Source organism: Pogona vitticeps, chromosome 2, assembly GCF_051106095.1.
Source record: "Pogona vitticeps strain Pit_001003342236 chromosome 2, PviZW2.1, whole genome shotgun sequence".
NCBI classification, from domain to species: domain Eukaryota; kingdom Metazoa; phylum Chordata; class Lepidosauria; order Squamata; family Agamidae; genus Pogona; species Pogona vitticeps.
This window is the reverse complement of record NC_135784.1, coordinates 172259227-172273228: the sequence shown is the minus strand read 5'-3', so window position 1 is coordinate 172273228 and position 14002 is coordinate 172259227. Positions and strand designations below refer to the sequence as shown.

Genomic DNA, 14002 nt, shown 5'->3' with positions numbered 1-14002 from the left:
CAAAGGTAGGGAGTTTGATTATCCAGTGTGCCTTCTGGGAGAACAGCCAGCCTGTGTGGCCTTGGGCAAGTTGCACAGATCGAGTACATCCTTAGAAGAAGAAAAACCATAAACTGGAATCTACTTGATGGTACACAACAACAACAACAACAACAACAACAACAACAACAACAACAACAACAACAACAGTAGTAGTAGTAGTAGTAGTAATAGTAATACTGTAGTAATAGTAATAGTAGTAATAGTAGTAATAGTAGTAATAATAATAAAATTATTATTATTATTAAATATGAAAGTAGCTGCTTTCCATTGGGAGAAAGGGAAGACAGAATATAAAAATAGAATAATAAATAAATTTATAAATTAGAAGATGGATAGAGGGAGGGAGGGGTCTTCTATAAGACCAACCTGGTGGTCTTTGAATAGTGTGGAAGGATTCTCCAGATGTTTTCTTAAGTCTAGAAGGTAAAGAAGTCAATGGAGCAGAGTCAGGAGTCTGGTGTTAAAGCCACAGAGTCTGTGTGAAATCAGTGCCCTTCAGATGGAGTGGAGAGGAGTTTGCAGACATTAGGAAACATGCCACCAAAGAAATGATCCTGTTCCATATATTGAAAACATTACCTTGCCATCATAAGTTAGCTGGGAGCAGGCTCAGGGAATGTGAGGTCCTGTTTGTCATTTGAGGAGACTCTTCTTTTCTCACAGAAGAATCACAGCAGCATCATGGGAACTCATATGATCAGGGTGGGAACTAGATCAATGATCCACAACAGCTATTGATGGCCAAACTAGTGCTTCCCAACCTCAGGTAACTCAGGTGTTCTTGGACTGCAACTCCCAGAAGCCTTCACCACCAACTGTGCTGGCTGAGGTTTCTGGGAGTTGCAGTCCAAGAACACTTGGGTTACCAGTTGGGAACCACTGGACTAGATGATGCTGGGATCATCTGCTCCCCCAAGCAAAGAGTGAGAAACTGGGAGGAAGATCTAAATCATGAGGAAATTCCCTCCCATCTATGAGTGATGAAGGATGTTGGGTATTCCCTTCACACCAGCCTTGAAGGGTGGGGCTTGAGAGCGGGCAGGAAGATCATCTGGAGACCTCCAAGGGGCCAAATGAGAAACCTCTGTGGCCCCAATTAGGCTTAGAAGCTAAAGTTCCCCTACAATGGTGTAAAGTTTTTCTGTGCTTTTGAGACCCATCAGTGAATAGTTTTCTTCTCGGCTTCATTTCTGGAAATATCTGAAACACAACCTTTTACATCTTTTCTGGAACTTCCCCTTTCCTCCCTCTTCAGTGGACATCATATCCAGATGTGCTGGGAATGCAATTCAACTGGGACGGGTTTTTCAAGGAAGTTGGGACATCGTTCATTGGAAGCAGTCCGGAATTTGAATTTGGCCTCTATTCGCTGTGTTTCATTGCTAGGCCTGGAAAAGTGTAAGTATAAAGCCATAGGGAAAAGTTTTTTTCACTGTACCTGAAAGCAAAGGATACCATGCTGATTAGCAGTAGGCTGAAGGCCCACACGCAGTCTGAGAATCCATTTCTGAACTAAAGGGTAACTATTTTCCTCCCAAATCATAGCCAAGTTCCACCCAGTCCTGACTTGGCAAATGTGTGGGCCTCCAGATGTTGCTGGAGTACAGCTATCAGCAAACCTAGTGAGGATAGTCAGCAGTGACAGATGATGGGGGTTATGGTCAAGAAACATTTGGAGGGCCATGTGTTCCCCATCCTCGACCTAGTCTAGCAACAACCAGCCAGATGTTTCTGGAGAAGTCCTTAGCCTTTGCATGAAATCAGCAGTTCTCTTGCAGTTTTCACCTATATCATCTGATATATGGAGATATGCTGCCTCTGAGCATGGAGGCTCCATTTACTCTTATGCTTCACAGCCGTGGAGAGACCTACACCTATCCTCTATTGACATTCTTTGAGAAATTCATGCAGTGTAATAACACTTATATTTCTTGCTGTGCAAAGTGATAGAAAACCATGGAGTTTCCCTACACCTCTCAGAAAGAGTTGAAGAGCCAAAACTCCTTTGTCACTTCACTCCACTGATGGGCCAGTGGAAGGTACAGGTGGGACAGCTTGTGGACTGAGTGGTGGGGGACCTTTCCCCAAATTTTAGGGAGCACCCCCACCCTTTTGCAAGCGTTATATTGCAAGAGGTTAAATTTGTTGTGAGGATTTTGGAGAGAGCACAAAGGCAGGAAACTCAGGAGCATAAAGATGTTATTAAGAACAAATTACATGAGCTGGTGTTCTGTTTGCAGGTGCTAAACAATGTTGGTTTAAAGAATGTTCAGTTAAACCCACTTTTTCTGAGACGTTTCAAGCCATGAGCTGGACCACTGATGGGAAACATTTCTCTTTGGCAGACCATAGGTTTCTGAATTTCACGACCAGCATGATAGAAGGCACATTGGCTTTGAGATTTTGAAAGCTGTAGTCCTAAAAGGAAAAAAAAAATCCTTTCCTTCATAATTCTTACAAATATTTGGTGTCTAAACTGGTGAAATGCAAGGGCTTATATTGCTATCTTGTGAATGATCAACAGGGCTTATCACTCTGGGGACCATTAAGAAATGAAACACCAAAATTTAACTGTTAATTAACGTTGGCTGAAATCCTGTTACTTAGTGTAGTAAGTGACAATTAAAGTAAGCCTCTTGAATCAGTGGAATTTATAGAGGAGTTCATTCACCAAATTCCTACTGATTCAATGAGCCTATTCTAGTTTTCACTCACTATGCTATTATTCATTTAAGCAGAATGCAATAAGAAAAGATCACACAAGGCCCCTTGAAGAAGCCTAAGATTCCCAGTTTGAATGCAGTTCTAGAAAAGAGGGGAAAAGACACAGGTTTTCTGTTGGTTTGTTTACCCCCTCTTCCACTGTTTTGCATTACTACAGTAGGACCCTCCCTATATGTGGGATCAGCATCTGCTGATTCATTTATCCACTGCCTGAAGATACTAAATAGAGATGCGATACTCATATTCATCACCCGGGGGAAATGAATACAAATAACACCGCCACAAATGGTCACGCTCTTTGGACCCACCTCCCAGAATGGACTGGCCCACTGACCACTAGAGGCATGGCGTCTATGGCCATCGTTGTTCGTGCCGTACCAATTGCAAAAGTAGCCTGGCCGGCCCTTCCCTGCCTCCCTGCGCTGCTGACCACACAGCAGCTGAGCGGGGAGACTTATGATCCTGCCTCTTCGGTGGAGCGGTCAGCAGCACAGAAGGTGGAGAAGTGCTGGCCGGGCTACTTCTGCAATTGGTACGGTGCCAACCATAACAGCTGTGAGTGCCGTACTGCGAGTGGTAAGTGGACCAGCTGGTTCTTGGGGGGGGGGAAGTCTGAAGGGTCCAGACACCTATGGTGGCGATCTTCATATTCGCCTCCTCCAGGAGATGAATACAAATATCCCATCTCTAATACTAAAATTGAAAATATTTAAGAGCTCCAAATATATTTGCCAGAAATGGCCACTAGAGAGAGTGAGAGACCATGCAACGTATGGCATGCAATACTTCCCTGTGTTTTGGCCTTTGCCAGGAGGGCTTTGAAGTGATCCCCTCGCAGATACTGCAGTCCTACTGTACTCACGTCGATACTCTGTTTCAGCATTCATGAGGCCAGTGCCATACCCACTAATCTATTTTTAAGGAGGAAAACTGTGTTGGTGGCAACATGGCCACCCATTGGATGCAGTTTTCATTTTCCCAGCATGGAGCTATTCTAAACAATGTACCGCAGAACTAGGAAGTAGAATCCGTGCCCTCCAGATTTTTGGGACCCCAGATTCACACAGTTCCTTATGATTAGCCATGCAAGCTGGGCTTCTGGGAACTGAAATCCTAAACTTTGGAAGAGCCTTGTTTTCCCCCCCTGCTGCTGAATTAACAAGATCAATTGTCCCCATTTTTGGTTCTTCAGGTGTCGTCTGAAAATTGGAGGCTATGGTCTAGGGATCCAGACCTACACTTGGGATAAATCCACCTATGGCAATGGCAAAAAGTACATAGCAACAGCTTATGTGGTGTCCCCATGAGGCTGCAAGATCCCACGTATGGCAACACCCTCATGAATGAATCGATGCAACCCACACAGCAACAGTGCCTCTTTCTTCACCAACAGGTGCTGTGCAATACTGTAGCATCTCTGCTCTTTCGATTCTGTATGAATGCAAATTGGCCCAGTTTCTGTGGAACATGCAGAATCTCTTGAAGCCTAAACCATCAGGAGGCTTGGGAAAGCTAGAAAGATCGTATATCCTTAACCTGAATAATTTCTTGCCATAGGTGACATGAAACATTGCCTAAATCCCAACTGAATTCTGGTAAAATGCCTGAGGAATATCAGTGGAAGAAAAAAAATTAAAAGAGAGAGAGAGAGAGAAACAAATAGGTAGCTCTGACTATTCCTAGATTGCAAGTGACTTTCACCTGAAGAAAAAATTGTCATTAAATGGAAGTTCCCACTAACAGACTAAGAAATTCAACAGGAAGCCAAAATCTCTTCAGCGAGCAAATGATGAGCAAAATTTCTCTGGAAGGTTTTATAAACCTCTGTTCACAATTTGAGAAGGAATGGCTTTCCAGACCTGGAAGAAATAAAAAGACATGGAAGAAGAGTCTCGGATTTCAGCACAGCCGTGACACATGTACTGAAGCGACCAAGCGCTATACTTGATTCTCTTCCTGGGTACTCCTTGGTACCATTTGGTTTGGGGAAGGCCTGTTCAGATGTACCTGCCAAGTCCCACCATGTAGACATCTCTGAAATTCTTGAGCTGCTGAAAGATAATGTGGTTAAATCTGTGCCTAAGGGAACATAGGTCCAAAATCAAGGTGAGCTGTGGACCAAGTGGCTGCTCATAGACCAAGCTGCCTCTTCCCAGATCTTCATCTATAAGATGGAAAAAAAATTATATCCTACCTCCATGGAGTGAATCCGAGTGAAAGAGAGGATGAAGAGTTCCAACTCCAGTCCTCTGAAGATGCCGGCCACAGAGACTGATGAAACATTGGGAAGAACAACCTTCAGAACACGACCAGAGAGCCCGAAAAACCCACAACGACCAGAGGATGAAGAACTTGACCTAACAAAAAGGCAATACGCACAATTTTCAATAATGACATCATGCTTCCCTGTGCTATCAGTAAATACATCTCTGCTTGACAGCTCAGTCTGGACATTGTGATGTCTTTATTTAAACCAATCCATTATGCCTCTCAAAAGTGCTGTACCCTGCTAAGCAAATCCATATATTTATGTACGTCTGTAGATTACTGAAAGCATCAGAGTTGCAGTATCCTATTAAAATATATTTCCTTCCCCCAAACACCTCTCTTTCAATCTCTGATCTAAACTTGTAGAAAAATTCATATTAGAATGCAGTGGGGGAAAGATAATAAAGCCCGGAGTTGACTGATGCCAGAGGCTTTTCTGATTGTCCCCTAATTCTATGGACACAGACTTTCAGTCAGTTTTCTGACACCCATTTTCATTTTAATGCCAGAATATCCTAGGAAGCCATGAGTCCGCCTATGTCACTCTTAATGGGAGACTGCCTTGTATGGCAGGACTTCTTAAGCCACTCCAAGGGAGGCCAAGAAATCCTCTACTAGGAGTAGGGCTTTCTTTACAGTGACTCCACTGTGATGGGACGAACTGCCGGTGGAACTGCGACTGCCCCCCCTCCCCTCTTAGAAAAAGATGGTTGAAAACGTTGCTTTACAGAAAAGCCTTTCCCCCCCCTGTTTTGTAACCCTGCATGACCTGTTCTGGCTGCTCTATATGGTTACATGCCTGTGCTGTTTTTTATTGGATATTTCTGCCACTGGATGTTTTGACTATTATTTTGTTGTTTTTAATTCACATTTACTGTTTCTGTTGATTGTAAACCGCCCAGGGTAGTGCTGTTGCACTAATGGAGCAGTATACTAAATGAACGAACAAACAAACGAACGAACGAACGAACGAGCCAGCCAGCCAGCCAGCCAGCCAACCAACCAGCCAGCCAACCAACCAGCCAACCAACCAACCAACCAACCAACCAACCAACCAACCAACCAACCAACCAACCAACCAACCAACCAACCAACCAACCAACCAACCAACCAACCAACCAACAAACAAACAAACAAACAAACAAACAAACAAATAAATAAATAAATAAATAAATAAATAAATAAATAAATAAATAAGCAAGCAAGCAAGCAAGCAAGCAAGCAAGCAAGCAAGCAAGCAAGCAAAAGCAAAGGCTGAACTAGACATGTCAGGACCAGAAGCAGCCTGACTTCTAGGTTTTTCTGGTCCTTCTGCATGTGACAAAGAAGTGGTGGTATTCAATGTGATGCATCACCGACATTAAGTACAAACATTCACTCTTTTGATATTGGAAGAATATTCTATATCAGCATTACAGATCACCTGGACCTAGAACTATTCTCTTGGCATTCTAAATGACAGGTTGCAGCCACATGGAGGTGCTCGGGGAATGCAATTCCCACCCATGTCATTTATCTGAATTGGTCCATGTCCCTGGGATTCTGCTTCTAGTAGTAGAAGACTCTGATATTCAATGGGCTGGGGACCGCAGAAATGTAGCACGTTGAGTGCCAGGTCTTTCCCTAACCTCATTCCATTGTCACAGTTACCACTCCTCGCCTCTTCTTTGGTCAAATCTTCTCTCCACTCTCCTGATGCCAGGGTTGGACATGTTTCTTTCCAAAACTCAGACTCCAAGAATCTTTCAGACAACATGGCCAATGACCACACTGGCTGGAAGGCATGGATGTTCTGGGAATTACAATCTATAAAAGGAACTTTTTCATGCTTTGAAAGAAGTCATTGTCATTGGTGAACAGAGGAGAGTTGCTGGGTCTTGGGATAACAGCTAAAGCCTCCCCCCGTGTGTGTGCGTGTGTGCGTGTGCATGTGCGCACATGCTTTTCTGGGTCTTCAGGCAAGTCTCAGAGGGTGTCGAGTGTTGCTAAGAGAAGGAGACAATCTGATTTTTGTTGGTTAGAAAGCCTTAATGCCTGGGCACCAAGGCTCACTGGCTTAATGCAAAGTTCCTGCACACAATGGATGAAATCCTGCTGCACAACTCCACATGCACAATTGTCATGATGTGAGCAGCAGCACATCACCCCTGGTTGTGTGTGTATGTGTACGAGAGAGAGAGAGAGAGAGAGAGAGAGAGAGAGAGAGAGAATGAGAATGTTGAGAATCATTGTTGATGAATTTAAAGGCTCATGTACGAATTCCAGTCACGGCAAGGTACCAAGAAAGGTAAGAGTGCTTCTGAACATACCTAAGAGGATTAGCAGCACCCTGCCCTCTGTGACTTCAGGACCAAAGCCAGGGACCTGGAGAACGGATCCCATAACCTGAGTCTTGGGGCCATTGCCTGAGACCTGGCAGACTCATATGCGCTTCACCACACCTGAGGATAACGGGCTCGTGCAGTGGGTGCCAGATGGGGAATATGGTGCAGGCAGCTGGGTCCTCTGACAGAGGGGAATAGTCAGGAGGCTACTGCTGTGGTCACCCAGCATCTGCGGTCTCCCGCCCTGCCCGATGGAGTTGCCAGCCCTGAAGATGAGCCCACAACATCATTTGGAGACGGTCAGGGTGGCCAACTCGTTTCGCAGCCCCAAGGATCGCCTGCCTTTCCCTCGTGCCTCTCTTCCGCCTTCCATGCCTGCTCCGTCCAGCGTGAGAGAGAGGAGCAACAGCAGCCACATCAGCAGCCTCCGGTCCCAGGGCGAAGAGACGCAGCTTGAACAGAGGCCTGGCGAACCGCTGAGCTTCCCGCCGGAGCCGCTGGGAGCGGCCTGACAGATGGCTCAGCAGCGGCGAGAGTTCCTCAGCAGAGAGGCGGGCCTGCCTCCACCATCTGCCGGGGGTCACAGGTGACACCCAAACATTGCAGTTGTGGCTGGAAGTTGGAAGGGCGGCAGCGGGGGGGGGGGGGGCTGAAGAGACAAAAGTCACTCAGATACCAAAAAAAAAAGAAGAGAGAGAGAGAGAGAGAGAGAGGAAATGCCCGGGCTTGATTTATAGAAATGCATTTGCTTACTGAAGCCTATGCTTGGCTCCACAGGGCCTCAAAAAGACAGAGATTGTTTATTCTCCGTGACTCTCCAGCCACGTTACAGCTGTGGCCTGCACTGACTTCCCTAGCGGAAGGGAAAGAGGAGGACCACAGACACACACACCCCCATGGCACATTCGCTGGCAGGAACGCCTGCGTTGGAGAGCCGGCCAAGTGGGACCGAGCTTCCCACGCACAGCAGAGTTCACCAGTGTTTGGACTCGGTCCCACGGCTGTTTGCCTTGCGGGATTTGGCCTCTGTTATATTGCTCTCTCTGAGCGGCATCTCTCTCTCTTTGTGTGTGTGTGCAAAGTTGGGGGGTCCCAGCCCCCAAGCAAGCATAATTTGGCGGCTCATTTGAGGTGCTTCCCTGGTATCTTCTAAAGCTTTCTCGGTGGACTTGAATGAATCTCAAAGCTAACATTCATTTAACGACAATGACGGCATAATTGAGAATTGTTTGCAGAAGGATTTTCAGCCTCTCTGATTCCAGATCCAAACACATCCTTCACTCTTTTAGGAAACCTAGAGAGCTTTCTCCTTGAATCAGGGGATTTGCAATATAGTTCGCACATCAGTGAATGGTATATTCCTCACATCTGCTGAATACACAGGATATAATTAAAGATTAAGGAGTTTTATTTGGAACTAACAAATGTACCCATCTCATGCCAGGCTAAAAACCAGTTAATTTTCCTCCACAATTCCCTGTCTGTCTTTTCCCCCAACCTTATGTTTTTCCTATAAAAGTCTTTCATCTCTCTCCAGTCCAGTACTCACTTATTGCAGTATCCATCCCAGTATTCACTGCCATTTATGCAGGAACGGAGCTGCCTGTTTAAAAGTTTGAGGTTATTGATTTCATAATTACATTTGCTGCCACTATTTGTCATCTAATAATTTCTGATGCATGGCAATCCTATAAATTTACAACCCCCTAATCTGCTGAGAGTTTTACAAGTCTGTGGCTTCCTTTACTGAGTCAATCCATCTCATTTGAAGTCTTCCTCTGTTCCTACTACCCCCCTTTTAAGGATTATCATCTTTTCCAGTAAGTAATCTTTTTACAATACAGCCTAAGTACGATAGTCTCAGTTATTGTCATTTTAGCTTCTAATAAGAATTCAGATTTGATTTGCTCTAACAATAATCATTGTGTGACACCAAGTCAATTCTGACTTATTGAGACTTTTTCCGGAGTTTTTTAGGTAGAGGGAAGTGGTTTACCATTCCCCTCTTCTGGGGGTTGCCTCAGACTGTGAAGCTTTCCCAAGGCTACATAGGCTGCCTTTTCTTCCAGGAGGCATCCAGTTCTCAACCTCTGGCTCCACAGCCAGATAATTAACTCCCAGAGCTGTCAGGCTAGTTCTAGAAACCTCGTTGTCTTTTTTGGTGGTCCATGAAATTCTCTTCCAACACTACATTTCAGATGAATTAATCTGTTTCCCATCAGCTTTCTTCATTGTCTAGTTTTCCCACCTATACTGTACATAGTAAATGGGAATATCATGGTATATAGTATCTTGGATTTAGTCTCCAGCAATGCATCCTTACGTGTATGAATCATTTTAGTTCCTTCATAGCCATCATTCCAAGACTCAGGCTTCTGATTCCTTGGTGGCAGACTCCATTTGGACAAGTGATTGAAACAAGGTATAAATCTTCCCAAAAAAGATTGCATGCCCTAGCCCTGTGCCGGAAAGATACGGGCCAGCTCTTAAAGAGGAAGGGTGGATCATTTTAAGTAGAAACATGAGTGGATGAGATCTTTTTTCCCCTGAAAGACAGTGCTATCAGGAAACCATGTATCACAACTATATGCCAGTGTGGACAGGGCCAAAGTCTGCTTTATTTCTGTATTGGCCATCTGTGGACAATACTCTCCCCCGTTTGCCTGATGTATGTATTTTCAAGAAACTTTTTTTTTTTTTTTTGCTTCACAGATTTCCACAATTTGCAGCCCTGTTTCATCTCTAAAATCTCTAAAATTCTCCACTCCAATATTCCGGTTAGCTTTCTTTAAAACTACCTCAATATGTTAATGTGTATGTCCACAAGAGGGCACCATTACATCCTTGCAACTATTGCAATTGAAACAACAGCATTTTCAGCCTATATTTTTGTAAATTTTGATTGAGCCATGACATATTATTGTGCCATCTTTTTGGGGAAACTGGTTGCAATACACATTGTTGTATGATATAATAAAAGAAAGAGTTAACAGAAAAGTAGAGGACAACAGACAAACTATTACGTTTGTAGCTGGGAGAGGGGACCTCACGTTCCCAGTCTAATTTATATGGTACACTTAATGGAAAGTGGCGAGCCCAACTGATATATTTCAAAATACAACTAGCGGCAATTTTGTGTTTCTAGTTTGTACAGTTTTGAAGAGTTTTCAAGGGCAACCAACAAACAAGCTTACACAGTTCCAAGAATTTTTTGTGGGATAAACTGTCATGGACTGTATCCCACTTTGTCTGACACTTATGATGTAGTGAGAAACATTTCACAAAAGCTGATGCCAGATAAAATAGATTAGGCTTTAAGATGCCACATCTTGTTGCTTCTGATGCAACAGCTATCTCCTCGCCCCAAATCTGGAGATGTCGTAATCCTTGGGAGGGGGACTTAATCCATATCCTATAATCTCTTCCTTTCCTAAAAGGCCACATTTTGTACCAAGGCCAAATATCTGTACTTTATAATGAGTCAGTGTTTGCACAACTGTGAGGCTGCCATTGCTGTAATGCAGTGTGACTGTAGGTGGAGTGGACATGCTAAGCAGCACAACCTACTGTAGCTCTACATCAATAAAATCCATCATGCAGTGCACCTGTGAGCAGAAAGACAAATGTTTGCCTTTGTTTAGGACTGATCTGAATGACCAAGTAACGAGACAAATGAGCAATAAGGAAATAAGATGCGAGCCCATATGGATTATGTCAATGGCTACAGTGTTGATGGAATTCTTCCAAAGGGGTTTGTGTGCAGGAATTGTTTACAATCTCTCTTCTGATTACATGAGTGTGAATATAATGTTGTAATAGTTGTCCCAGTTAGAATGCCAGGCATAAAGCACTGTTTCCAAACAGGCAACAGTTGTGTTGGTCTGTTGTGATAGAACAACGGAGTCCCATGACACCTTAAAGACAAATAGATTTATTATAATGTAACTCTCAAGAACGGTCTTCTTGAGTACGGGGTTGAGATCTCAGAGGTGCAATTTCACCTTGCATTTGAATTCAAAGTCTCCCCACCCCACCCACCTCTTGTGTACAGAGACAACTGGCCCAAAACCCTTTGAAGGGATATGGCTCACAGACAGAACCCAATTTTATAAGCAAACACCTTCATCGGATGCTAGAAAGGTGCTGCCTGATTAGCCAGTGGATACTGGCTATGGTTCACAGCTACAACCCATGAATCAGATCTGGGTTTTGTAGCTAATATCTCAGAACCCTAAAAGTCCAGTCAAATTTTGTGCCAAGGCATAAAGTAGCCTTTCCATCCTGGCACCCTCTCGATACATTAGACTGCAATTTTCACGGCCATGCTCACTAGGGATTCTGGGAGTTGTAGTCTAGTACATTTGGAGGGCATTGCACGCAGAAAGGTAACCGAAAGGTATCATCATGCGGTGCCGAGTAAAGTGAAGATGTTTCTTATTCTCCCACCTCCACCACTCAAAGAAAAACAGACTCCAGGGCCCTCCTGGAAACAAAGATGAGCTGCTACGCCAGTGTGTAAACACACTCTTAGCATTTGCTTTATTTGATGTTAAAATATGGACACCTACAAATTAATCTTACTGGGTTTGGAGAGGAAGGACCATAGTACTCAGTGGCAGAGCAAGGATTTGGAAACATTACTTTTTTTGGACTACAAGTCCCAGAAAGCTTTAGCTAGTATGGCCAGATTTTGACCTGAAGTAGGTTCAATCCCTAGCCCTTCTGAGAAAAAAATAATAATAACTTTCTGCTGATGATATGAAGGACCCTGTGCTTAAAACCATACCAGGTGGCTACTGGTCAAAGTAGGTGGTACTCTACAAAAGGGAAAACAGACAGAGCTGGTATAAAATAGCAGCTTACTTTCATTATAGATCCTTCATACTGCCTTAACAATTAGGGAGAAGATATATAGATTTACCTTATTATTTACTTTTATTTTCTGCTCATCTGTGTTTTATCTTTTGGGCAGAAGAAGAGAAAACTATTTCTCTCTCTGTCTCTCTCTCTCTCTCTCTGTGTGTGTGTGTGTGTGTGTGTGTGTGTGTGTGTGTGTGTGTGTGTGTGTGTGTGAGAGAGAGAGAGAGAGAGAGAGAGAGAGAGAGAGAAGTTAAGCTGGGGGACTCCAACACAAGTGTGGATGTCGGAATATTAAACAAAAACTTGAATACATAACAAAGACTTGTGCAGTGGCCTGGGAAGAGAGGGAGGAGCAGAGGCTGGCGAGCTGATTGTAAGACATCTGTTGCCCACAGAGGGATGATGATGACAACAACATGGGGACTCCCCCAGGCCTGCATCTGACAGGGGGAGCTTGATCTCTCCAAGGGGCTGCCGGAGCCTCACACCCCACCTGAGTGCGGCAAAGTTGGGGAATTTAAAAAGGTGGTGATGCCAGCCCAGCCCCCCCCCTCCGGGGCTTTGTGGGTTCCCGGGGAGTCATGTTCGGTTAATGACTTTGGAACGGAGCATCTGGGTGACGGTTGGGCCGCAGTCCCTGTAGGTTGCTTTCTGTGCATTTTCCGAAAGAGCAGAAGGGGCTGCTAATGAGACAATGGCTTGGCACAAGGGCAGTATTCTTTTCAAAGTTATTCCATGTACCGAAGCACTTTCACCCATTTAGGACAGGATTCTTTTTCAAAGCAGACTCCTGCTGTTAGTGTTAACCTCTAGGAGAAGGGGGCAGTGTTTGAAGAAACTCTAAAGGAAGCAGTCTGCGAATGTGTTTGTGAACACTTTTAAAAATCAAAGAAACAAATATTCCCCCCCCCCCCATGAAACACTTTAAGCTTAGTTTGAGACAGAGGTGACTTAAGACTCACCCGATCTACTTTCTTAAGGACAAAGCTGGGGAATTCCAGAATCTACGTATACTGAAAAAGCATGAAAAAGTGGGCAAACATACACACAAACACAAAAACTGCAATCTTTTGATGAGACAATCCCCTTCCCCAGGAAAAGTGCAGAAATTAAGTAGGATGGGGAGAAGGGAGGCAGACTGCATCTTAAGTTCTTGGCAAGGCTATATAGTTTCTTGTTTTGTTTTGGAAGTAAATGAAGGAGGTAAACTATGGACAAAGCAATGTGTAGCTGGACAAGTGATACAGCAGAGCTAAACCGAGTCTATGCTATAGATTCACCCATGAAAGGCAGAGAATGTGTCTATCATTTGCCATTATGCAGAATACACATTTTGGATTAGTTGCCCTTGTCACAAAATGATCACATTGAGTAGCCACCTGGGAGCACTTTCTGGGGTCATTTTCTGAGACAGCAACTTGAGGGATTTAGTCGAAGAGGTCTAGCATCAATGTGTAGATGCACTATGTCCTCTTGTACCAGCTTTTTCTCGTCCTTGGTAGTTCTGAGTCTTCTACTTCCATGTTAACCCCAGGACCCCTTCTTTGACTTCCCCGTGTCTTCATTGACCTGCCAAGATTGCCAAATTTCTGGCATCGAAAGGCTGGGGCTCACTGGAAGTAGTAGTAAAGTCAAAAGTGCAGGCTCTCCTGTTGACAGTCCTCAGAGCCATGCTTATGGGCAGTTCATGCACCAAGCATGAGGGGAGGGGGAGATAGATGGGGGGAAGCTTTGTCCAATATTTCTATGTGAGAGGGTTCTTCCAGGTATAACTGCCTATGACT

The 14002-nt window shown here is 44.3% G+C and overlaps 1 protein-coding gene across 1 annotated transcript in view; it reads left to right on the top strand.

Annotated features, from left to right (window-relative positions):
* The window catches only part of ENDOU (endonuclease, poly(U) specific), a 32570-nt gene extending 26339 nt beyond the window's left edge, over window positions 1–6231 (top strand). The window contains exons 8-9 of the mRNA XM_020779390.3: window positions 1298–1440; window positions 3959–6231. Coding sequence (XP_020635049.3) covers window positions 1298–1440; window positions 3959–4073 — 258 coding nt within the window. The 3' untranslated portion in view covers window positions 4074–6231. The remainder of the gene's footprint in view (window positions 1–1297; window positions 1441–3958) is intronic.
* Window positions 6232–14002: the final 7771 nt, after the last annotated feature.